The sequence below is a fragment of the Macaca mulatta genome, chromosome 3, assembly GCF_049350105.2.
Source record: "Macaca mulatta isolate MMU2019108-1 chromosome 3, T2T-MMU8v2.0, whole genome shotgun sequence".
In the NCBI taxonomy this organism is placed as follows: domain Eukaryota; kingdom Metazoa; phylum Chordata; class Mammalia; order Primates; family Cercopithecidae; genus Macaca; species Macaca mulatta.
The window spans coordinates 91,654,604-91,681,404 of NC_133408.1; the positions used below are offsets into that span (position 1 = coordinate 91,654,604).

Here is a 26,801-nt window from a genome sequence, read left to right on the forward strand (position 1 = left end):
AAACCCCAAATTAGCAGAAAAAATAATAATAAAGTTAGAGCAGAAATAAACAAAATTTAAACCAAAAAATACAAAAGATCAATAAAACAAAAAGTTAGTTTAAAAAAAAAAATAAGCAGAATTGACAAACCTTTAGCTAGACTAAGAAAAAAAAGACCCAAATAAATAAAATTAAAGATGAAAAATGAGACACAACAACTAATATCACAGAAATACAAAGGATTATTACAGACTATTTTGAACAACTGTATGTGAATGAATTGGAAAACCTAGAATAACTGGATACATTCTTGGGCACATACAGCCTACCAAAATTGAATCATGAAAAAAATAGAAAATCTGAATAGACCTATAATGGGTAACAAGATTAAAGCAGTAATGAAAAGTCTCCCATCAAAGAGTAGCCCAGAACCTGGTTTTAATGCTGAATTCTACCAAACATTTAAAAAAGAAATAATACCAACCCCACTCAAACTATTACAAAAGTTGAAGAGGAAGGCACACTTCCAAACTCATTCTATGAGACCAGCATGATACTAATTCTAAAGCCAGTCAAGGACATAACCAAAAAAGAAAACTACAGGTCAATATCTCAGATGAGAATAAATGCAACCATCCTCAACAAAATACAAGCAAACCAAATTCAACAACACATTAAAAAGATCATTCACCATAATCAAGTGGGATTCATCATAGGGATGCAAGGATGGTTCAACACATGCAAAACAACAAATGTGATCTCTATCACATTAACAAAATCAAGAACAAAAATCATATGACCATTTCAACTGATGCTAAAAAAGAGCATGTGATAAAATTTCACATCTCCTCATGATTAAGAACTCTTAACAACCTGGTTTGAGGACATACCTCAAAATAATAAAAGGCATATATGACAGACCCACAGCTAATGTCACACTGAATGGACAAAGACTGGAAGGCTTTCCTCTAAAATTTGGAACAAGGCAAAGTTGCCACTTTTACCACTTTTATTCAACACAGTACTGGAAGTCCTGAACAACAAATGAGTCAATGAAGAAATTAAATAGAGCAATTAGGCAGGAGAAAGAAATAAAGGGTATCTATACTGGAAAGGGAAAAGTCAGATTAGATTTGTTCACAGATGACATAATCTCACATTTAGAAAAACCCGAAGACTCCATCAAAAAACTATTAGAACCAATAAATGAATTCAGTAAAAATTGCAGGATACAAAATCAATATATAAAAATCGGTAGCACTTCTATACACCAAAACTGAACAATCTAGAAAAGAAATCAACAAAGCAATCCCATGCATAATAACTACAAAGAAATAAAATACCTAGGAATAAATTTAACCAAAGATTTAAAAAGATCTCTGCAATAAAAACTATAAAACACTGTTGCAAGAAATTGAAGAGGACGCAACAAAAATGAAAAATATCTTATGTTCATGGATTGGAAGAATTCATATTGTTAAGATGTTCATCACCCAATGTGATCTACAGATTCAATGCAATCTCTATCAAAGTACCAATGGCATTCTTCACAGAAATAGAAAAAACAACTCTAAAATTTATGTGGAACCAAAAAAGAGCCTGAATAACCAAAGAAAAAGGAACAAAGCAGCCGGGCACGGTGGCTCGTGCCTGTAATCCCAGCACTTTAGGAGGCCAAGGTAGGTGGATCATTTGAGGTAAGGAGTTCAAGACCAGCCTGGCCAACATGGTGAAATCCCATCTCTACTAAAAATACAAAATTATCTGGGCATGGTGGTGCACACCTCTAATCCAAGCTACTCGGGAGGCTGAGGCAGAAGAATCACTTGAACCCAGGGGGCGGAGGTTGCAGTTAGCTGAGATCCTGCCATTGCACTCCAGCCTGGGCAACAAGAGTGAAATTCCATCTCAAAAAAAACAAAAGGAACAAAGCTGGAGGCATCATACTACCTGACTTCAAAACATACTACAAACCTACAGTAACAAAAGCAGCAAGGTACTGGTATAAAAACAGACGAATAGACCAATGGAGCAGAATAGAGAACCCAGAAATAAATCTGCGTATTTGCAACCAACTCATTTTTGACAAAGGCTCAGAGAACATTCATTGGCTAAAGGACAATGTCATCAATAAACAGTGCTGGGAAAACTGGATATCCATATGCTCAAAAGTAGAACTAGACCCCAATGTCTCGCTATATACAAAAATCAACTCAAAACAGAGTAAAGACTTAAGTGCAAGACCTGAAAAACTATAAAACTACTAGAAGGAAAAGGTGGGAAAATGCTTCAGGACATTGTTTTTGGCAAAGACTCTTTGGGTAAGAACACAAAAGCTTAGGCAATAAAAGCAAAAATAGACAAATGAGGTTACATCAAGCTAAAAACTTTTTGCATAGCAAAGGAAACAATCAACAGAGTGAAGAGACAACCTGCAGACTGGGAGAAAATATTAGTAAACTACCTAACTGACAAAGAATTAATAGCTAGAATATATAAGGAACTCAAACAATAGCAAAAAACCTGATTAGGAAATGGGCAAATGATCTGAATAGATATTTCTCAAAAGAAGACATTCAAATGGCCAACAGGTATATTTAAAAATGCTCAGCATCATGAACCATGAGGGAAATGCAAATCAAAATCACCCTAAAATATCATCTCACCCCAATTAAAATGGCTATCATCAAAAAGACAAAAATAACTGATGCTGATAATGATGCTTTGAAAGGGCACCACTAGCACACTGTTGGTGGGATCATAAATCGTACAGCCCACTATAGAAAACAGTATGGAGCTTCCTCAAGTAACTAAAAATAGATCTAACATATAATCCAGCAATCCCACTGCTGGGTATGTATTCAAAAGGAAGAAAATCAGTATATTGGAAAGGTATACTGACATACTTTGTAGTATAAACCCATGTTTATTGCAGCACTGGTCACAGTAGTCAAGATATGAAATCAACTGAAGTGTCCATCAACGGATGAATGGATAAAGAAAATGTAGTACATATACACAATGGAATACCATCTGGCCATTAAAAAGAATGAAATCCTGTCATTTTCATTGACATGGATGAAACTGGAGGTTATTATGTTAAGTGAAATAAGCCAGGCACAGGAAGACAAACACTGCATGTTCTCACTCATTTGTGGGAACTAAAGAAGGTGATCTCATGGAGGTAGAGAATAGAACGATAGATAACAGAGACTTGGAAGGGTGCGAAAGGGTGAATAAAGAGAGGTTGGTTAATGGCTACAAAAATACAGTTAGATGGAATAAGTCCTGGTGTTGAATAGCACAGTAGGGTGACTTTGGTTAACAACAATTCAGTGTATATTTCAAAATAGCTAGAAAACAGAATTTTAAATGTTTCCAACACAAAGAAATGATACATATTTAAAATGGATATCCTAATTACCCTAATTTGATCATTACACATTGTATGCACGTATTGAAATGTCACATGTACACCAGAAATATATAGTTATTATGTAGCCATTTTTTAAATCTTGATTTAAAGACCTTCCCCCCAAATTTCAGTGCTACTTGAGAAGAATAATGTGAATTCATTGTCAGCTTCACATTCATCTAACATTTAATATTATGTTTTTAAATTCATGTTGTCTCTCTAATTTTCACAATTTTCCTAAATATTGACATTATATGCCCTATTTTATAGTAAAATAAACTGGTATTCTGAAAGGTAGAGCAGCTTACCCAGGGCACACAGCTACTAGGAGGGGAGCCCCTGATACAGGCCCCCTATCCTGAGTCCAGAGCTCTTTTAATGAGCTCCCATGCATCCTCAGCATGGGTTAATTTACTCTGTCCTTAGTAGAGAGCAGAACATAATAGAACGGGGCTAGCGTTAATAAGCTCTGACTGGGGAGGAGAGGAGCAGCAGAGGGCCTGGTTTTGGTAGATGGGAACTGAGGACTGCCATACACAGTCCTGGGTAGCCAGGAGTAACAGGGCAGCGTGGACCTGGGCCTTAGAGAGAGGAGAAAGCCTAAGACAAGATGCGTGTTGGTGACAGTGCCAGCTTTTACAGGATCTCCCATCACCTACCTCTTTTTTTTTTTTTTTTTTTTTTCTGATTAAGGAACTTGCTGTGGATGAAGTGGTTGAGGCTAATGCGGTCAAAAAATATTCAGGAAACGTATTCATGCTGAACAAGCTAGACCACAGGTGCAACACTTGGGGATCACAAAGCCTTAGCCTCCTGCAGCACACGGGAAAGCAGTGGTTTGAATCAGAGCTGTCTGAGTGAAATCAGTAACAAAGTGCTTCAGGGAAGAAATCTCATTTTCAAGAGCAGATTTTGAGATGATTCAAAATTGGAACATCTGACAGTGGGGGGCTGCAGGAACATTCTCCAGGGCCTGACTAGTTGTTCTAAACCACAGGTAGGTCCAGGGCTTTTTGGCAAGCTATGAGAGATCCCAAGTCATTTGCACTCAGTACTCGATGAGCCAAGGCAGCCCTGTCAGGTGCAATGATACCAGCCAGTGTGAAGGATACCTGTGCAAATGGGAGGGTCCACTCCATCCTGGTGATGGAGAGGGATGTTTTGTTCTGTGGTCTGTGCGCATGTGCACTTTGTTCCAGCTTCTGTTGGCAAAATCACTTTCTGATTTCTGCATTCTTCCTTTGATCTTGCCCAGTGAGAACTCACTCTCCAAGCATGAAAATTGCTTCCATTTATTGAAAACCTATGTGTCAGGTATTACTATAGCATACTCCTACAAAATAGATAGTCTCACCTCCCTTTTCCAGCTGAGGACTCTCACCTCTGGAAACAGGAAGGGGCTTGCTCAATACTGTACAGCTAAGTCAGTGATGTCCACTGTGACCAGCCCCGAAGCCTGAGCACACCAGAGAGTTTCAGAGCTGACCATCCCTGGGATGGTTGTGAATGGCACTGCCTGGTCCACATACATGCGATGAAGGGCATAAAACTTGTATTTCCTGCATGCCAAGAAATCCCTCTCACTCTAAGAGTTTCCAGACCTGCTCACAGCTATACATTGAGACCAGGAGAGCCTCAAGAGGCCCAAAGCCTGTGTCAAATGTTCTTCCAGAAGCCCTCAGGAGAGTCCTCACCCATCTATGGATTAGACAAACTAGACCACACACTCCTGGAGTGCTGCAGCACACCTGGAAGGTATACAATAAATGCCCCCTTTTCCTGTCCTCGCCGTTTCCCATGTATGACATGTTGGCCTACAACTACCATGGGTGTCTTGGAATTCTCTTGAAGCTGGCCTGGGGTGCAGGTTTCATCACACTCCCGCTAGGGTCATAGCCAGATGCACTAAGCACTTACTTCTTGCCAGCCATGCTGCTTTGCAGTTTGGATACATCATCTATTTGAGTGCTTCCAGCAGTGCAATGGAGCAGGTATTACCATTATCCCAATAGAAATGAGCTGCTTGGGAGGCTGAGGTGGGAAGATCACTTGAACCGGGGAGGTCAACACTGTAGTGAGCTGTGATCATGCCACTGCACTCCAGCCTGGATGAAAAAGCAAGACCCTGTCTCAAAAAACAAACAAACAAACAACAACAAAAAAAAACAAGACACCGAAGGGGGGGAAGTTACATCCCTGGTCTAATATATTACTCAGAATAAACAGTAGATATGAGATGTAAACATGAGTCTTTCCATCTTCACAATCTGAGTTCCTAATCAGTCCTTTATTTAGCCTCCCTTGGAAGTCTCTGGAACTTCTCTACGCCTCACCCCAGTGGTGGTCCTAGTGACCCCAGAGCTCCCCTTTGTCACAGAGTGAAGGACTGAAGAGCAGCACCTTTGACTCAGAGGAAGTCACAGGCCCATGGGTGACTCAAGACGCCCAGCGGTATCCTCGGTATCGGGCTGGGGGTGTAATTAGGGAAACACTCTGGCTTGTGCTATCTCTGCTGCAGGTTTGGGAATTGTAGCCCCATCGGTACTTGTAAGACTAATGGCTGCACAAGAAATCTTCAAACCATAAAAATTGGTATTTCCTACATCCTGGAAAGGATGCTACTCTAAAACTTTACCTGCTACTCCAAATGCTATTTTTTTAATTGCTAACAATTTAGATAGCTTCTATAATATTTCAAAATTTGTAATAAGCTCCCTCAGAGCCTAAGCAGAGAGAAACAGAATCACAAGACCTCCTACACTTATCTAGACTGTGGTACTTTGGCCCTGTCCTCTTATCTTGTCTGAAAATGGCATATGATTTTGTTGTATCTTATTTTAGAGTGAAGCATTTAGATTATATGTCTTTTAAATAGGATCTGGTTCCGATTTTTTTTTCCTCAGAAAGACAGTGTTCAGTTCTATTCTTCAGAGCAGAAAATCAGTCTCTTAACAAATCATCCACAGGTAGGAAATATAAATGCACTTCAAAATTCTGGAGAAAAAAAAGATGCATTGTGCACAGCCTAGCAACTATGAATTGATTAATTCTAACCCATGTCTTTTCTCATTAGATCTAAAATCCCACCATGCTAACTGCCCATTATTTTCCGCACTGCTTATTTTCTGCACACCAAATAAAAGGCCTTGACCCTTCAAGGAATAACCCAATTTCTCCAGAGGAAAGATATTATTTGACCAGAATATTCTTTAACAACAAAATAAGGATCACAACCTTACCGTATAAAGCTCTTGAAAACAAGACTAAATAAGTTCTGAATAAAACCAATTATAATTTCTACAATATTTGGGTGCTGCTGATCAAATTGTTAAAGGGTTGTGTGCTTGTGGCTTAGTTTTTTTTTCTTTTTTCTTCTCAGTTTTAGCTTTAGCTTTGTTTGGTTTTGCAAGAATGAAAGGGGAAGGGCCTCCTAACCAACCCCACAGATCAGTTCCGGCCAGCCTCGAGGCTCACAGGGTTTATGGTCACTGACTTCATTGAGCCAGGGAGCACGGAAGTGCTGCCACTGTGCAACTTGGGTTTTCTTTATCCTGCAGTTTTTACCTCAGCAGAACTGCACACCAGAGACTCCCTCCAGCTCTTCGTGTGTGGCTCTTTCAAGAGCAAGCTGTGGGTCTGTGAGTGTTTATGTGTGCTTTTCTTCACTTCACACTTTTTGAAAAGTGTGTATGTGAGAGGGTGGGGTGTGTGTGTCAAAGAGAGTGAAGAAGAGAAGCAAAGACATATCAGTTGATTCTGCGGCCTCGGCTCCAGCATCCTTCAGTTGGGAGCTTCTGTAGCCAGGTGATCACTTGGAGTGCATAGCTCGGAGATGCAGTCCCCCTGGAAAATCCTTACGGTGGCACCTCTGTTCCTGCTCCTGTCTCTTCAGTCCTCGGCCTCTCCAGCCTACAATGACCTGTCCAGGCCCAGCTACTCGAATGGGCACACCTGTGTAGGTATGTAAATAAATATTTTTGTATTTTTTATATAGACTTAACAATGGGGTCCAATACTTTGCTTGCATAATAAATCACATATTTTATTACATCAAGAGTTGTAAGATTCCAAGTAAGGCAGCAATAACCTCACCGACATAGAGAAATGTAGACTCCAAGGGTAGACATTGACACTACATCTATGTGAATACAAAGCGTACTAGTTTAAATTGGGCATAAAACTCTTCCACCTCATTGGTGACTGGAATTTTGTCTTCTTGTATAGCTAACTATTATTTCAGGCTATTTTAACCTGAAATTTTTACTGCTTTTCATGGGCTTTGACCTCATACAGACACATCTGGGTTTGAATCACTGCCCGCCTCCTACTCTTCTCTCCCATTTCCTGCTGGCTGTGGAAACCTGCAGCAATGTACTTAACCCTCTCCCAGCTTCTGTGTCCTTATTGGTGAACTGAAGCTAATGAGACCCATCTCGTAGGGATACCATGGAAATTGTGACCATGCGTGTAAATCTGTGGCATGTGCACACGGTAAGGACTCAACCATCTTAGCTTCCTTCCGTCTCTCAGAGAATCCAGATATGGTGATCATCTGGAGACGATGAGCACTGATATGGTTTCTTGGCTTATCTGTTAATGAAGTGTTTTATTTCCAAGAGGTTTTTTTTGTTTGTTTTTTTTGGATGAGAGTAGGAGGTAAGGTAAGATCTTTGCTATTCACATTGTAGCTCTCATAACATGGGAATCCTCATAACAGTGGTGGCATTTAGATGGTACAGTCCATGGAGCCACATAGACTCAGAACTCTGAGTAGTAAGTAATTGTTCAATGAGCAGACCTCAAAATAGAATCCTAGCTTGAGAAGTCAGGAAAATAACTCTTGGATAAGTCTAGTGGCCACATGCTGCAAACGGAAAATCTGGACACAGATTCTGACACTTAGGAATTGTCTCTGGAGACAATATGGAAATATATCTGAATTAGTCCTACTTCCTCAAAATCATGGCCTCAGGTCATTGTACATGTTAGGAGGTGCACCTCTACTTCCGAGGTTTTGTTTGTTTGTTTTTTTGAGATGGATTATCGCACTGTCACTTGGGCTGGAGTACAGTGGCATAGTCTCAGCTCACTGCAACCTCTGCCTCTCTGGTTCACGTGATTCTCCTTCATCAGCCTCCTGAGTAGCTGGGATTACAGGTGCGCATGACCATATCTGGCTAATTTTTTGTATTTTTAGTAGAGATGGGGTTTCACTATGTTGGCCACACTAGTCTCGAACTCCTGACCTCGTGATCTGCCTGCCTCGGCTTCCCAAAGTGCTGGGATTACAGGCATGAGCCACTGTGCCCAGCCTCCAAAGTCTTGTTTTAGTTAAGACCCAGATTCCCCAAGACTTTATTTTCCAGAGACCAAGAGGCAGAGGTGTGTGGTCTTTTGAACCATGCCTGGGAGATCATCCTCCCCCAGTATTTGGTTTCCTTAAATAATTATTTACCACCTTTTCATTTTTCTCAAAACAAAACCCTACTGCCTATCAAATGGAAATACACTTGAGAAAAGCTCAGATGAAATCAGTTTTACTTCTGGGCTCATTGCAAACTAAATGTTTGAGTTTGGGCAAGTTGTCAGGGCTGAGATCCTTGGACCTTCACTTCAGTAAAATGGACAGGAGATACTCATTCCTTTATCTGCCGTGTTCCCAGTGAGGTCATAGAGGGTAAAAAGGAGGTGTTGGAGAGATTTCAGGATGGGGTTGCTCTGGTTTTCTATTGCTGCATCAAAAATTACAATAATAACCATTTTGTTGTATTATGATCTTATCGGTGAAAAATTTGTTCAAACACTGGCTGGTGATTCTTGTTCTCCATGCAGGAGTGACTGAGGTTAGGAGGTGGTATTTGGATGGTGGATAGATGGATCTGGGACTGACAAAAACAGCTTCACTCACATGTTTGGCACCTTGGGGGTGCTAGAGGCTAGAGGGTTGGCTCATCTGGAAGTGCCATCAGAGTGCCCACACATGGCTGTCTTGGGTAGTAGGCCTTCTTACTTGGCAGCTTAAGAATCCCAGAGAGAATTCCAAAAGATAGGAATTAGAAGCTGCCAATCTTTCAAGTTTGGGGCCTGGAAATGGGCACAGCATTACTTGCCGTCTTCCATTGCTCAAAGCATTCACAGGTTCCTCCACCCAGACTCCAGTGGAGGGGGCGTAGACCCTTCATTTTGATGGAGAGAGTCAAGAAATGTGTGGTCATCTCTATTATTCACAGAGGTACACTTTGGTTGCCCATACAAATTCTCATGGCCCCAAGAGCTTTGAGACTCTGTTGCTGATTAGGTTTGATGATGATTTAGCACCCATTTTCCCAGCAACTCACAACTTCTTCTGGCTAACTCTGCCTGGGTGACTTATTCACCTGTTGTCATAATAGCAAGAGAGTGGGTGTAGGAGGAGTCCAGTCTTGTGATGAACACGTACTGAGCACTGCCTATATGCTGAGACAGGGGCTGAAGGCAGACCAACTTGGTGCTTCACTGTTTGAAGTCGGCTTTTGGGGGAGACAGGATTAGAAATGTGTGTGCAGGGGAGTTTATTGAGAAGTGCTCTTGGCAAAAAGACCAGCAAGAGAGGAAGGCACTGGGGTTGGCAGGGAGAAGGTGGACTATGCTGCGGCCATAAAAGAAGGCCTAGTGGATCCCACTGAGAGCTCTAGGACTAAAATAGCTCTTCAGAGTTGTCCTGAAGTCGGTGCAGGTCTTGGAATTCCCACATCAAACAGTCCTTGGATGTGACCTGACCCCAGGGGAGGGCTGTAATTTTGAGATACCTCCCATTGGTGGAGACAGTTCTGGCAAGGGATTCTAGTGCCGGCGTAATCCTTCAGAACAATGGCTCCAGAAGCTGGGGAGCGAGTGTCTCCTGAAGGGGATCCTGGGGTGTACCTACTGAAAGAGTTGCATGTGGGAAGCATCTCAGGAAGCAGTGAGGTCCACTGTCTTGCAGCTGGAGAGAAGAGGAAGAAGTGTGTGGAAGAGGGGAGAGAAAAGAAGGAAATGTTGATTGGAATTCTTCTAACTCTACATTTGTTGCCAACACCCTAACAACTTTCTGACAAAAAGCAGGATTATATGCCTTCAAACCCTCCAGCAGAAAGGCGGTCCCCCAAACATTTCCGTGCACTCACTCGTCACATGGCCACTGAATACGCAAGACCCTGCGCTCAGAGCCAGGGATACACAGACAAAGGAGAAGACGGATGTTTAGAATGTCTGTCTTTAGGAAATTCACTGTTCAGTTTAGAGGAAAACAAGAACCTGGAGCCTTGTAAAGATTACAATACTTTAAAATGAATGTTGAACTTGGCCCTTAGTGCCCTTGATAATACCCTTTCTCTAGAACTCTTTCAACTGCAAATGCCGGAGCCAGCAGAGCACTATGAAGTGCAGGGCAGAGGCTCACAGCTTGGAAGTGGGCTCTGCGGACCCCGCTCATAAAGCCACCTGGGGAAGGTGAAGTAATAGCCTCAAAAAGAGTGTTTAAAACTTTAAAATTTTAGGCCATGTGTGGTGGCTTATGCCTGTATTCCCAGCACTTTGGGAGGCCAAGGTGGGCAGATCACGAGGTCAGGAGATTGAGACCAGCCTGGCCAATATGGTGAAAACCCATCTCTACCAAAAAAAAAATATATATATATATATATATAAATTAGCAGGACGTGGTGGCGCATGCCTGTAGTCCCAGCTACTCAGGGGGCTGAGGCAGAAGAATCGCTTGAACCCGGGAGGCAGAGGTTGCAGTGAGCTAAGATCGCACCACCACACTCCAGCCTGGCCAACAGAGAGAGACTCCGTCTCAAAAAATATATATATATATCAAAAAAGAAATTTTAGAATTCTAGAAACACTTCTACCTGAATATTGCTAGTCAAAGAAGGAAGCTTCAGTTATCTCAAAGATTCTGTTGCATTCACATGCTTGCTGAAAGACCCCAGGCCATAAAAACTTTTCTGAGCAAAAGGTGATTAGGCAGCTGGATTTCTGATCATCCCAACTGAGCAAGAATGATTCATCCTTTTTTTTTTTTTAAATAAGGACAAAGTCCTACTCTATTACCCAGGCTACAGTGCAGTGGTATGATTATAGCACATTGCAGCCTCAACAGTCTGGCTAGTGATCCCCTCAACTCAGCCTCCCCTGTAACTGGGACTACAGGTGCACACCACCATGCCTGCCTAATTGTTTTATTTTTATTTTTGTGGAGACAGGGTCTCATTATGTTGTCCAGGCTGGTCTCAAACTTCTGGGCCCAAGCAATCTGTCTGCCCCAGCCTCCCAAAATGCTGGGATTATAAGCATGAGCCACTGTGTCCAGCCCTCTTCATTTTTGTTAGTTGTCAGTTGTCTTTCAATTGCCATTCCAACATAAATTCTTACCTTGATCATAAAAGGATACCCTTGCCTCCATTTATAAGATCATGAAAACATAAAATATTTATATCACCTTCCCAACACATGTAAGAAGTTCTTCCTTCCTATTTTTCATCAAGATCAACTGAATTAGTTGGGTTTCATCCATTTTTATGAAGATTATTGTTGAGTAATCATATTTGTTTCTTACTCATAAAGTTTGTTTTGCTACTGGTTTCCCCAGTGCTTCTCCATGGGGGTAGTACCTTCCATCTTTTCTCTGACTTGAATGTGGACTAATTGGAATGATGCCTGGAGAAAGTCACAACAGGCAGGTGCTATTCAGCCACACAAATTACATTTGCAAGTTAATAATTACAATAATTGCCAACGTTTACTGGACATTGTGTGACAAATTATCTTCCAAAAGGTTTACATTTATTAACCCATTTAATCATGTAATGACCTTATGAAGTCTGTATTATCTTTATCCTCATTTGGTAGGTAAAAAAACAAAGACAGAAATAAGTAACTTGTTCGAGGTTACATAACTAGTTAAAATTTGGCTGATTCCTCACTTTAATTGTGATTATGTCATTGTAGACATGAGTAAATCAGGGTAATATATTTTTCCCATATTGTTTTAAATAATAGCTTTATTGAGAAATATGATTCATGTATCATAAATTTACCCTTTTAAAGTGTAAAAGTGGCATTTAGTATATTCATGAGTTGTGCATTGATCACCAATATCTAATTCCAGAACACTTTATTGCTCCCCCCAAAAATCCAGTTCTCTTAGCAGTCACTCCCCATTTCCTTTTCTCTATAGCCCCTGGAAATCACCTGTCTACTTCCTGTCTCTATGGGCATTTCACATAAATAGGATAATATAAAACATGGCCTTTTGCTACAGGCCTCTTTGACTTAGCATAATGTTTTCAAGGTTCATTCATTTGTAGCGTGTATCAACCTTATTTATTCTTATGGCTGAATAATATTCCATTGTATGGACCTACTTGGTTTTGTCACTTATTCATTGTTGATGGACATTTGAGTTGTTTTCACTTCTTGGTGATTATGGATAATTCTGCTATGAATATTCATGTACAAGATTTTGTGTGGACATGTGTTTTTATTTCTCTTGGATGTATACCTAGGAGTGGAATTTCTAGGGCATGTGGTAATTCCATCTTTAACATTTTGAGGAACTGCCAAACTGTTTTCCAAGAAGCTGCACCATTTTACATTTCTACCAGCAGTTTATGAAAGTTGTAATTTCTCCACCTTCTTCCCAACACTTAGTTATTCACCATTTTGCTATCGCCATCATAGTAGCTGTGGAGTGCGATCTCATTTTTTGTTTTAATTTGTATTTCCCAAATGATAATGATGTTAGCATCTTTTCATGTGCTTATTGGCCATTTGTGTATCTTCTTTGAAAAAAATTTCTACTCAAACATTTTTCTCCTGTTTAAATTTGTGTTTTTGTTGTTGAATTGTAACAATTCTCCATATATTCTAGATACAAGTCTCTTTTGAAATATATGATTCACAAATATTTTCTCCCATTCTGTGTTTCCTTCCCACTTTCATAATGGTGTCCTTTCAAGAGCAAAATTTAGTAAGTTTGATGGAATTCAGTGTATCTAATTTTTCTTTTGTCTCTTGTATTTTTGGTGTCATATCTAAGACCTGTATTTTAAAACTGTTGTTGCAGTTATTGACTTTCTCTTGTCATATGCTTGTTCCTTTATCTTATTTCCCAGATACTGAGTTCCTCATCACCAATATAGCAACCAGGAGCGAAACTCCTGGGGTTGCAAGTAACAGGAATCAACTTAAATTAGGTTAAGCAAAAAAAAAAAGAGGAAATTTGCTTGTGAGAATTCCAAGAGTGAATTTTAAAATCAAAAGGAGAAAACAGGCCTACAAATCAAGCTAGGAAACAAAAAATGTTCGCTGCCAGGATCCCAGAGAGTTCTCTCTCCTGGTGCGTTGCCGCTGCCTCCATCTCTATCCCTACAGACCAGCTGGTTTAATGCTCTCCACCCTTTGGCTGACTACTGGCTCCCACAAGCCCTGAGTTTGTATGTGGTATTTCAGCCCACAGAGGTGGGTTCACCTTCTGGTTACCAATTCCAACTTCCCAGCAGACAGAATTTGGGCTAAGTCTTTAGTCCACTGAATAAGGGGTGGGTGGGAGTGGGGAGAGTTTGAAGTACGGAGATGGCTGCCAGGCTTATGGCAGGAGCTCTCACTGAAGCGGGGGTATTGTTGTGACTGGAGGGATACTCCAAAATGAGCCCTCACGGAAGTTACTGAGCTATTGAGCCTACATCCCCATCACAAACAACCCCAGCTCCAATCTCAAAGAGCAACCCACAGTGAGGAACCAACGAGAAGATCTGAGGACATGGCCATAAATGTATTCCCAAAGCAGATTGAAGCTGTGGAAAGCTCCAAGGTCCCCTTCCCCAGTGTATCATATTTGTTAGCACTGAACAGTACGTCCCATTTGAACACGTAGCAAATGCGGGGTCGACTATGCTTAAACAGGCTGTGCCTCTTTCTGCCACTTTTCAAATGTTGCAGAATCAATAATTAGACATGTTCATTTTTGCAAAACATTTCTTTACATGGCTGATTTAGGGGGAAAATAATCCTTGTGTTTCTAAGTCATTGACATTTAAATTAATTCACTGAATGTTGGTTTTTTTAAAAGCACTATTTGGTACTCAGGAAGCTTTTTAAAAGGTTAAGAAAAACCTGACTTTTTCCCTTACTCACATTTGGTTAAATATAAAGTGCCTTCAGTGTCAGGTTATAATCCCCTCTCCACACCCGCATACCACACACAGAGTGCTCCAAGATGACATCATAGTTTGATTGATGAACAGACAGAGGTGGCCGCATAATTTCAAGCCAATGTGAGCAATAAAATAACAGTATCACTGACAAGAATAGGAAGGATTTAGACAGAGCCAACAGAAGGTTGAAAATTTATTATCACAACATAGACACACAGAAATTTCACTCTATTTCTCTATAACTAAACGCCTGTTCATAAGACACTGTTTCTGCTGATAGCAGAAAACATTTCATCTTGCCATTTATGTTGTTACATTTAGTCTTCTTTAGGTAACTTAGCTTTTCCTCTTCCTTCCCTCCTCTGTGAGGGTTGATCTAAGTTCTCCAGGAGGACTTACCCGTCACTCTGGTGTTTATGGTTCTCGGCCTTTGGAGGTGGTCTCTGTCCTCAGCCCTAAGAGTGCCAGCAATTGAAGCTTCGGGGCTGGTGAGGTTCATGGTCTTGGCTCAGTCGTGCAATCTGGACATTGGCCCTGCATCTGACCCACCACACGTTCCACCCTCACGGGCCAGGCAGATCCTTGAGGTCTAGCTGGACCATCCCTGTTCCCTGGACACAGCTACTGCCCTCTGCACGTGCCCCTTACCGTGGTGGTTCCCATACACTCTCTCTTCTCCATAATCTCCTACCTTTATTTTTAAATTATCATTGCATTTAACCCCAACTTTAGAATAAATGGTAGATTTCTGATCATCTGAATTTTTTACCACCTGTCTGCCTGTTTCCCGGATTGCTCTGAGGTCGAAACCTGAAGAGAAAGACCACAAAGACACTCTGAGGAGGGCCTGTGACTTTGGGGAAAGGTTACACAGTGAGCAAAACCCAAAGAATACATGGCGAGAGCATACTGTGCTTCAGGAACAAAGGAAGTAATTTTTTTTTGTAAATGTATTAATACTGTGGGTAAGAATACAGAACATTTTAAAATTTGTTATGGGAAAGGGAAAAAAGAAGAAGTTACAAAGCATTAAGCAGAGTAAAATCCCCATTAAGTTATAATGTGCCCACTTCTCTACTGACGAGCTATTTTCCTAGATAGAATGAATGCCAAAATGTTCATAGTGATTATATGGCTATCTCTAAATGAAGACATTACTAGTGATTTACATTTTCTTCTCAGTGCTTTTCTGAATTTTCCACACTTTCTATAATGCGCTTGTGGAAGCAATAGTAAGGCATGGGGTTAAGAGCTGCAGAGCGTGGGGCTGTCAGATTTGAATCCTGGTTCTGTCACTCCATACAAATGTGACGTTGGGGACATAGCTTCACCCTCAGCGCCACCTCACTCCCCTCATCTGCAAAATGAAAATTACACAGGGTGATGCGAACAGCCTGTCACTTAGAACTGTGCTTGGTACATAGCAAGGACACAAAAGGGTGTGATTATCTATTCTTTTGGAAATCAAGAAAGAAATGCATAGAAATTGTGCTCTAGAAGTCCTGAAATTAAACCTATTGTAAGGCAAAAAGTCCTGAGTAACTGAATAATTTCATGCCAACCTGTATCTTAAGTAAATAGAACTTCTCAAATCTTGGGTGTTTCAAGGGCAGATTCATTTATAAAGAAAGATTTCACAGTGTATTAGCTTTCTATTGCTCTGTGATAAATTGCCACGCACTTATCAGCTTAAATCAACACAAATTTATTATCTCACAGTTTTTGCACATCAGAAGCCTAGACATAACATCACTGAGTTCTCTGCTCAGAGTTTTTTTGACAAGGCTGAAGTCAAAATGTTGGCCAGGGCTTCAGTCTGATTTGACACTAAGGTCCTCTTGCAAGTTCACTGGTTTTTGGTAGAATACGGTTCCTTGCAGTTGCCGGACTGAAGTCCCATCTGCTTCTCAGCCATCAGCTAGGGATCACTCTCAATAACTAGAGTCTGCCTCTCTTCCTAGGGAGTGAGTAGCATAGCTATTTCTTTCTTTCAAAACCAGCTAGAGAAAACTCTACATTTAAAGGGCTCCCTGAATATGCCTGGCTCATCTAGGAAAATCTTGTTTACCCCAAAATAAACTGATTGGAATCCTTAATTACATATGAAGAATCCTTTTTGTCATTGCCATGTAACAGAATATAACCGTGGAAGTGATAGCCAGTCATTTTCACAGGTTCTGCCCTTATTCAGAGTAGGGAATTAAATGTGTTCACTAGGAGGCAGAAATATTATAATTCTACCTACCACACATAGAAATGCTTTTAAAAGATCAAAAAGAGCCTTCAAACTAAACACCCAGATAATATCACAAGGGAGAATTTATGTGACTTAGTTCCAGAGTGATTCACCAAATAGAAATGAATACATAATGGAAATTAATAGATGAAGATTAAGTTGCAGATTGAACAAGTTTTTTGGGATTTGGGGGGTTTTGGGAGTTTGGGTTTGTTTATGGCTTTTTGTTTTTTATATGCAAGTTTTTTCTCATGGATTTCACACTCTGGAAATCTGGAAAGAAAACATAATCACTCCAATGTCATAACGTTTTGCTTATAAAACAGTTGTTCTTCAATGTTAGGAAAATGCTTGCCTGAATGTTGCTTTGGAAAAAAAAAATTTGTCTTTTAAAATGACCCCTGCAATTTAACAAAATGCAAATGTAATCAGAGAAGTCTACTTTGCCCTTTATTTTAGTAAACCTAAAACCCCTAGGCTCCTTCAGATAAAAATAAGTACAAAAGAGAATTCTGATGATGATCTCATGAAGGTGTTAGAAATTCCTCTGTGCAAAAGACTAAGTATAAAACTGGAAAAATTGTCACAAGCATTTCAGGGCACAGGAAATCATCAGTGGCATACAATGAATTGAGAAATATTTATTTTTGAAAAACTGCATGAACTTCAGTAAAAGCAATGATACTGTGGCCTCCTTGCCTGAGGCTGCTCTATCTACCCTGCCCTCAGCTTGGTTAGTGAGAACAGTAGTTTTATCACTGTGGAACTGGCTGCAAAAACCAGCAGGTTTACTGCTAATGGGACAGATGATTTCACCGAGATGTAAAGATCCATGGCTCTCCTGGCCAAAAGTGATGGAGGCCGTTGGGAATTACCAAGCAGAACCTACAGCTTTGCTAGCTCAAGGTTTGATCCCTGATGAAGCAACGGCGATCAGCCAGAAGTTTACCTGGGAGATCCTGGAAACAATCTGGAGAAGAGCATCACGGAAGAGCTGAGATAAGCTCTCTACATATCCCTAGTTGATTGGGAAACCATGCATGTGTAGGGGGAGACCTAAAAGAGCCCAGCAGAAAGTGAAAGCCCAGGGGAACTTGAGAACTGGCTGCCACTTTGAATATATTCCTTAGCTCACATGTGGATTGATCAACAGATGGTGACTCTTTCTTTCACTTGAGCAGTTAGAGGCCTTTGTAGGGTTACTACACCTTACAAGCTTGAAGTGTTTCAGCACAAGTTGCTCGATGACTCTAAGCTATGTAGACACAGGTGTGATCCTTAGAAAACCAGACTAATACATGAGCAGAGATGTCAGAAACTCCACACTCCAGGACAAGCAGATCCACAGTTGAAGCCCGGAAAGTTACTAGAAAAGAAGAGACAACAACTCTCAGAAAACTGAGACAAAATCCAAAGTTGCTAAATGCATTATTTAAAACTTTCAGTTTCCAACAACAAAAAAAAATTAGTAGACATGTAAATAAACAGAAAATCGAGATCCATACTTAGGAAAAAAGCAGTCAATAGAAAGGGACTCTGAGTGAATTAAAGACTTCAAAGTGCTGCTATGGGGATATCCACAGAATTAAAGACAACCATAGTGAAAGAATTAAAGGAAAATATTGTGACAGTGTTCAATGTTCAGCAAGTAGAAGACATTTCAATAGAGATATAAAATTATAATAAAGATTCAAATGGAAATTCTAGACTTAAAAATCAACAATTGAAATTTAAAATGTACTAGATGGGCTCAACAGAAGATTTGAGTTCAAAGAAGAATCAAAGAACCTAAAAGCACATCAATACAAATTATCCCAACCAAGAGTAGAGAAAATAAAGCTTGAAGAAAAATGAGCAGAGCCTCAGAAACATGTAGTGTAATATCCAATATCTCAACATTTATAAAATGAGAGTTCCAAGAGAGGAAAGAGCAAAGGGAGGAGCAAAAAGTCTTTGAAAATGTAATGATTAACACCTTTTTAAAAATGAGGAAAAGGCCAGGTGCAGTGGCTCACACCTGCAATCCTAGCAATTTGAGAGGCCGAGGTGGAAGGATCACTTGAGTCCCAGAGTTCAAGACAAGCCTGGGCAACACAACAAGACTTCATCTTTACAAATAAAAAATAAAAAATTAGCCCAGTGTGGTGATATATAATCAGCTACATAGGCTGAGGTGGGAGGATCGCTTGAGCCTGGGAGACACAAACAGGCTCTCTCTGTTTAAAAAAAAGGAAGGAAAAGAAAAGAAAAACATTAGCCTACAGATCCAAGAATCTCAAGAAACTCCAAATACACAAAGAGAAGTAAATCTGGATACCTTATAGTCGAACTCAAACTTCTGAAAACCAAATACAACATAAAAATCTTGAAAGCACAAACAAAAAAATGACTTATCACTTACAGGAAAACAGAAATATGACCAATGGCTGAACTTTCATCAGAACTCTGTAGGCCAGACGGTAGTAAAATGATACGCAGCACTTCTTTTTATTGTGCTTCATTTTATTGCACTTTGCAGATACTGCATTTTTTATAAATTGGAGGTTTATGGCAACCCCTTGCCAAACAAGTCTATCAGCACCATTTTTCCAACAGCATGTGCTCACTTCATGTCTCTGTGTCACATTTTGGTAATTCTCAGAATATTTCAAACTTTTTCATTATTATTATATCTGAGCTGTGACTCTGTGTTCAGTGATCTTTGATGTTACTATTGTAAATGTTTTGAGGTGCCATGAACCACACCCATATAAGACAGCAACCTTCATTGATAAACGTGTGTGTTCTGACTGTTCCACCAACCAGCTATTTCCCCATCTCTGCTCCTCTCCACTGCCCTCCCTATTCCCTGAGACACAACAATATTAACATTAGGCCAATTCGCAACCCTACAATGGCCTCTAACTGCCCAAGTGAAAGAGTCACACAGATCTCACTTTAAATCAAAAGTCAGAAATTATTATGCTTAGTGAGGAGGCATATCAAAAGCCAAGATGGGCCTCATGTCAAACAGTTAGCCAAGTATGCAAAAAAAAAAAAAAAAAAAAAGATAAGAGAAAGTTATTGAAAATAAATTTAAAGCACTGTTCCACTAAACACACCAATGATAAGAAAGTGAAACAGCCTTATCATTGATGTGGAGAAAACTTTTCATGGTCTAGATAGAATATCAAACCACCCATGATATTCCCCCAAGCCAAAGCCTAATCCAGAGCAAGACTCTAGCTCTCTTCAGTTCTATGAAGGCTAGGAGAGGTGAGGAAGCTGGAAACAAAAGTATAAAACTAACAGAGTTTGGTTTATGAGGTTTAAGGAAAGAAGCTATCTCCATAACATAAAAGTGCAAGGTGAAGGAACACATGCTGATGTAGAAGCTACAGCAAGTTATCCAGAAAATCTAGCTAAGATCATTGATGAAGGTGGCTATACTAAGCAAATGATTGTTAATGTAGACAAAATAGCCTTCTATTAGAAGATGTCATCTGTATGACTTTCATAGCTAGAGAGGAGAAGTCAATACTCAGCTGCAAAGCTCCAAAGGACAAGCTGACTCTCTTGTCAGGGATTAATGCAGCTGGTGACTTTAAGTCAAAGCAAATGCTTGTTTACCATAATGAAAATCCTAGGCCCCTCAGGGATTTTGCTAAATCTACTCTGCTTGTACTCTAGAAATGGAACAAAAAAACTTGGATAATGGCAAATTTGTTTGTGCATGGTTTACTGTATATTTTGAGCTCACTGTGGAGACCTACTGCTCAGAAAAAAGATTTATTTCAAAATATTACTGCTCATTGACAATATACCTGGTCACCCAAGAGTGCTGATGAAGAGGTACAAGGAGATTAATGTTATTTCCATGTCTCTAACACAATATATATTCTGTAACTCATGAATCAAAAAGTCATTTTGACTTTCAAGTCTTATTATTTAAGAAATACATTAGTTTAATTAGATCCCATGTGTTAGTTTTGGCTTTTGTTGCCATTGCTTTTAGTGTTTTAGTCAGGAAGCCTTTGCGCGTGCCTATGTCTTGAATGGTATTGCCTAGGTTTTCTTCTAGGGTTTTTATGGTTTTAGGTCTTATGTTTAAATCTTTAATCCATCTTGAGTTAATTTTTGTATAAAGTGTAAGGAAGGGGTCCAGTTTCAGTTTTCTACATATGGTTAGCCAGTTTTCCCAACACTATTTATTAAATAGGGAATCCTTTCCCCATTGCTTGTTTTTGTCAGGCTTGTCGAAGATCAGATAGTTATAGCTGTGTGGTGTTATTTCTGAGGCCTCTGTTCTGTTCATTGGTCTATATATCTGTTTTGGTACCAGTACCATGCTGTTTTGGTTACTGTAGCCTTTTGGTTACTGTAGCCCTATAGCCTTGTAGTATAGTTTGAAGTCAAGTAGCGTGATGCCTCCAGCTTTGTTCTTTTTGCTTAGGATTGTATTGGCTATAGGGGCTCTTTTTTGGTTCCATATGAAATTTAAAGTGGTTTTTTTCTAATTCTGTGAAGAAAGTCAATGGTAGCTCGAGGGGAATAGCATTGAATCTATAAATTACTTTGGGCAGTATGGCCATTTTCACGATACTGATTCTTCCTATCCATGAACGTGGAATGTTTTTCCATTTGTTTGTGTCCTCTCTTATTTCCTTGAGCAATGGTTTGTATTTCTCATTGAAGAGGTCCTTTACAACCCTTGTAAGTTGTATTCCTAGGTATTTTATTCTCTTTGTAGCAATTGTGAATGAGAGTTTGCTCATGATTTGGCTGTTATTGGTGTATCAGAATGCTTGTGATTTTTGCACATTGATTTTGTATCCTGAGACTTTGCTGAAGTTGCTTATCAGTTTAAGGAGTTTTTGGGTTGAGACGTTGGGGTTTCCTAAATATACAATCATGTCATCTGCAAACAGAGATAATTTGACTTTCCCTCTTCCTGTTTGAGTACCTATTTCTATTGCCTGATTGCAATGTCCAGAACTTCCAATACAATGTTGAATAGGAGTGGTGAGACAGCGCATCCTTGTCTTGTGCCAGTTTTCAAAGGGAATGCTTCTAGCTTTTGCCCATTCAGTATGGTATTGGCTGTGGGTTTGTCTTCAATATATCTTATTATTTTGATATATGTTCCATCAATACCTAGTTTATTGACTGTTTTTAGCATGAAGGGGTGTTGAATTTTATTGAAGGCCTTTTCTGCATCTATTGAGATAATCATGTGGTTTTTGTCATTGGTTCTGTTTATGTGATGGATTATGATTAGTGATTTGCATATGTTGAACCAGCCTTGCATCCCAGGGATGAAGCTGACTTGATCATAGTGGATAAGCTGTTTAATGTGCTGCTGGATTCAGTTTGCCAGTATTTTATTGAGGATTTTCACATGATGTTCATCAAGGATATTAGCCTGAAATTTTCTTTTTTGTTGTGTCTCTGCCAGGTTTTGATATCAGGATGATGCTGGCCTCATAAAATGAGTTAGGGAGGAGTCACTCTTTTTCTATTGTTTAGAATAGTTTCAGAAGGAGTGGTACCAGCTCCTCCTCTTTGTACTTCTGGTAGAATTTGTTGTGAATCCATCTGGTCCTGGGCTTTTTTTTTGGTTGGTAGGCTGTGAATTACTGCCTCAATTTCAGAACTTGTTATTGGTCTATTCAAGGATTTGACTTCTCCCTGGTTTAGTCTTGGGAGGGTGCATGTGTTGAGGAATTTATCCATTGCTTCTAGATTTCCTAGTTTATTTGCATAGAGGTGTTTATAAACTAAAGAGCTTCTGCACAGCAAGAGAAACTATCATCAGAGTGAAGAGGCGACCTACAGAATGGGAGAAATTTTTTGCAATCTATCCATCTAACAAAGCGCTAATATCCAGAATCTACAAGGAACTTAAACAAATGTACATGAAAAAAACAAACAACTCCATCAAAAAGTGGCCAAAGGATATGAACAGACACTTTTCAAAAGAAGACATTAATGTGGCCAACAAACATGAAGAAAAAAAACCTCATCATCGCTGCTCATTAGAGAAATGCAAATCAAAACCACAATGAGATACCATCTCACACCAGTTAGAATGGTGACAAAAACTCAGGAAACTACCGATGCTGGAGAACATACGGAGAAATAGGAATACTTTTATGCTGTTGGTGGGAGTGTAAATTAGTTCAACCATTGTGGAAGACAGTGTGGTGATTCCTCAAGGATCTAGAACTAGAAATACCATTTGACCCAGCCATCCCATTACTGGGTATATACCCAAAGTATTATAAATCATGCTACTATAAAAACACATGCACAAGTATGTTTACTGCAGCACTATTCACAATAGCAAAGACTTGGAACCAATGAATTCATGTCCTTTGCAGGGACATGGATGAAGCTGGAAACCCTCATTCTCAGCAAACTAACACAGGAACAGGAAACCAAACACCGCATGTTCTCACTCATAAGTGGGAGTTGAACATTGAGAACACATGGGCACAGGGAAAGGAACATCATACACCAGGGCCTGTAGGGGGGTGGGAGGCAAGGGGAGGGATAGAATTAGGAGAAATACCGAATGTAGATGACGGGTTGATGGGTGCAGCAAATCACCATGGCACATGTATACCTATGTAGCAAACCTGCACGTTCTGCATATGTATCCCAGAACTTAAAGTATAATTTAAAAAAAGAAAAAATAATACATTACATGAGGTTATAGCTGCCATAGGCACTTATTCCTCTGATGAATCTGGGAAAAGTAAATTGAAAACCTTCTGGAAAGGATTTACAATTTTAGATGCCATGAAGAACATTCATGGGAGGAGGTCAAAATATCAGCATTAAGAGGAGTTTGGCAAATGTTGATTCCAACCCTCAAGAATGATTTTGAGGGGTTTAAGACTTCAGCGACGAAACTGCAGATGTGATATAAATGGCAAGAGAACTCGAATTAGAAGTGAAGTCTGAAGATGTGACTGAATTGCTGCAATCTCATGATAAAATCTGAATGGATGACGAGTTGCTTCTTATGGCCAAACAAATAAAGAGGTTTCTTGAAGTGAAACCTACTCTGAAGAAGCTGTGAACATTGCTGAAATGATGACAAAGGATTTGGAATGTTTCATAAACTTAGTTGATAAAGCAGCAGCAGGGTTTTAGAAGACTGACTCCAATTTTGAAAAGTTCTGTTGCGGGTAAATGCTATCAAACAGCATTGCCTCCTACAGATAAATCTTCCATGAAAGGGAAAGTCAATCAATGTGGCAAACTTCATTGTCTTATTTTAAGAAATTGCCACAGCCAACCCAACCTTCAGCAACCACCACCCTGATCAGTCAACAACCATCAACATCAAGGCAAGATCCACCACCTGCAAAAAGATTATGACTTGCTGAAGGCTCAGATGATCTCTAACAATTGTTACTGGTAAAGTCTTTTTAAAATTAAGATATGTACCTTGTTTTTAAGACATAATGCTAGCACACATTTAATAGACTACAGTATGGTATAAACATAACTCTTATAGACACTAGGAAACCAAAATTTCATGTGACTATTGAGATATTTGCTTTATTGTGGTGGTCTGGAGCTGAATATCTCCAATATATACCCTACTTAAAATGCTGAGAGGAAGAAGAAGTTATCAACCAAGAGTTCTGAATCCAGTTAAAATGTTATTCAAAAATGAAGGTGAAATAAACACATTCCCAGATAAACCAAACTGAGAAGACTCATTGCCGGCAGACATGCCATGCAAGAAATGGTAAAAAAAAAAAAAAAAAATAAGCCCTTCAGACAGAAAGAAAATAACACCACATGGTAACTTGCATTCACAGGAAGGAATGAAAAGCACTAGGGGCCGGGCGCGGTGGCTCAAGCCTGTAATCCCAGCACTTTGGGAGGCCGAGACGGGCGGATCACGAGGTCAGGAGATCGAGAGACGATCCCGGCTAACACGGTGAAACCCCGTCTCTACTAAAAAATACAAAAAAATAGCCGGGCGAGGTGGCGGGCGCCTGTAGTCCCAGCTACTCGGGAGGCTGAGGCAGGAGAATGGCGTAAACCCGGGAGGCGGAGCTTGCAGTGAGCTGAGATCCGGCCACTGCACTCCAGCCTGGGTGACAGAGCAAGACTCCGTCTCAAAAAAAAAAAAAAAAAAAAAAAAAAAAAAAAAAAAAAAAAAAAAAAAGAAAAGCACTAGGGATGTAAATATGTAGAGAAATATAAAATAATAGTATATATGTATATGCACATGCACGCAAACACTTCTCTTACTTCAAGATAAAAATTTGTTTAAAGCAATAATTATAAAACTGTATTGTTGCATTTATAACTCTTATAGATACAAAATGTATGACAAAAATAGCCCAAATACAAGGTGAGGATGGAGCAATATTAGAGCAAAATTGTGAAATCTTACCACAATTAAATCAGTAGTAAGTTAAAATACATTATGATAAGGTAAAGATGCATACTGTAATCTCAGTAACCACTGGAAATATGAACATCTAAATAAGAAGTTACTTAAAAAAGTTACAAAAAGAAGTAAAATAGTGCAAAAAAGACTTGCTTCCCACAAAAAAGATAGTAAACAAGGAAAGAAGAGCAAAAAAAGCAACCCAAGATGTCCAGAAATAGCTGCCATATGAAAATGACATTATATGTGAATGAACTGCACACTTCAATCAAAGGACAAGATGATTAGACTAGATTTTAAAAGGTAACATCTAAGTATACTCTGTCTGCTAGAGACAACTTTTAGACTCAAACACACAATAGGTTGAAAATAAAAGGATGGAAAAACATATAAAAACAGTAACTGTAAGAGAATAGGGATAAATATATTAGTACCAGAAAAATGCACTTTAAGATGTAGAATAATCCCCCAAACAAAAAGGTATATTTCATAATGAAAAAGGGGCTATAATATCAAGAAAAAAATAATTATTATATTTATATATAATTGTCAATATTAATTATGTATATGAACTTAATTTAAAAGCCCCCAAATACTGAAAGATTTGAAAAGAAAAACAGACAATGCAACCATAGAGTTGAAAATTTCAACACTCCTCTCTTCTTAATCTATAGAATTAAACAAAAAGAATGTAAAGATAGAGAAGACCTGAATAACCCAACTAACTTCACCTACGTAACATCTACAGAACACTCCATTCAATGACAACCAAGCATTCATGGACCATTCTCCAGGACTGACCATGTGTTATGCAATAAAGTAAATAGCAATTTTTTTTTTTTTTTTTTTTTTTTGAGACGGAGTCTCGCTCTGTCGCCCAGGCTGGAGTGTAGTGGCGCTATCTCGGCTCACTGCAAGCTCCGCCTCCCGAGAGGTTGATTAATGGGTACAAATACATACCTAGATAGAAGAAATAATATCCCGTGTTCAATAGATTAGTACAGTGACTAGTGTTTACAATAACCTCTTGTGCATTTCAAAATAGTTAGAAGAGAATGATTCAAATGTTTCTAGCATAAAGAAATGACAAATTTTTAAGATGATAGATATCCCAATTACACTGATTTAATCTTTAAACATTATATGATTGTATTAATAATCACGGGTGCCATGAAAATATGTATATCTATTGAGTATCAATAAAAATAGTAAAATTATTTGAAAATTTGAAAATAGTTTGGCCTAAGTGAAAATGAAAACATAGTATATTAAAATCTATTGAATGCAGCTAAAGCAGTGCTTATGGAAAAATTTATAACTTTAAACGCTTATATTAAAAAGAAAAATCTAAAATTAATAATGTAAGTTTCCACCCCAAGAAGCCAGAAAATGAAGAATCAAAAGCCAAACTGAGTAGAAGGAAGGAAATAATAAAGATCAGAGCAGAAAATGATAAAATAAAAACAGGAATGCAATAGAGAGAATCGATGAAACCAAAATATAGTCCTTTTGAAATGATCAGTAAAACTGATAAACCTTTAGCTAGATCATTTAAAAAGGAGAGATAAAGCTATCATCAAAATCAAGAATAAAACAAG

At 39.2% G+C, this 26,801-nt stretch overlaps 1 protein-coding gene across 1 annotated transcript in view; it reads left to right on the forward strand.

The window, feature by feature from the left end:
- The first annotated feature begins 6,939 nt into the window (after positions 1-6,939).
- Positions 6,940-26,801, forward strand: part of AOAH (acyloxyacyl hydrolase) — a 196,671-nt gene continuing 176,809 nt past the window's right edge. Inside the window, exon 1 of the mRNA XM_001102698.5 lies at positions 6,940-7,354. Coding sequence (XP_001102698.4) covers positions 7,228-7,354 — 127 coding nt within the window. The 5' untranslated portion in view covers positions 6,940-7,227. The remainder of the gene's footprint in view (positions 7,355-26,801) is intronic.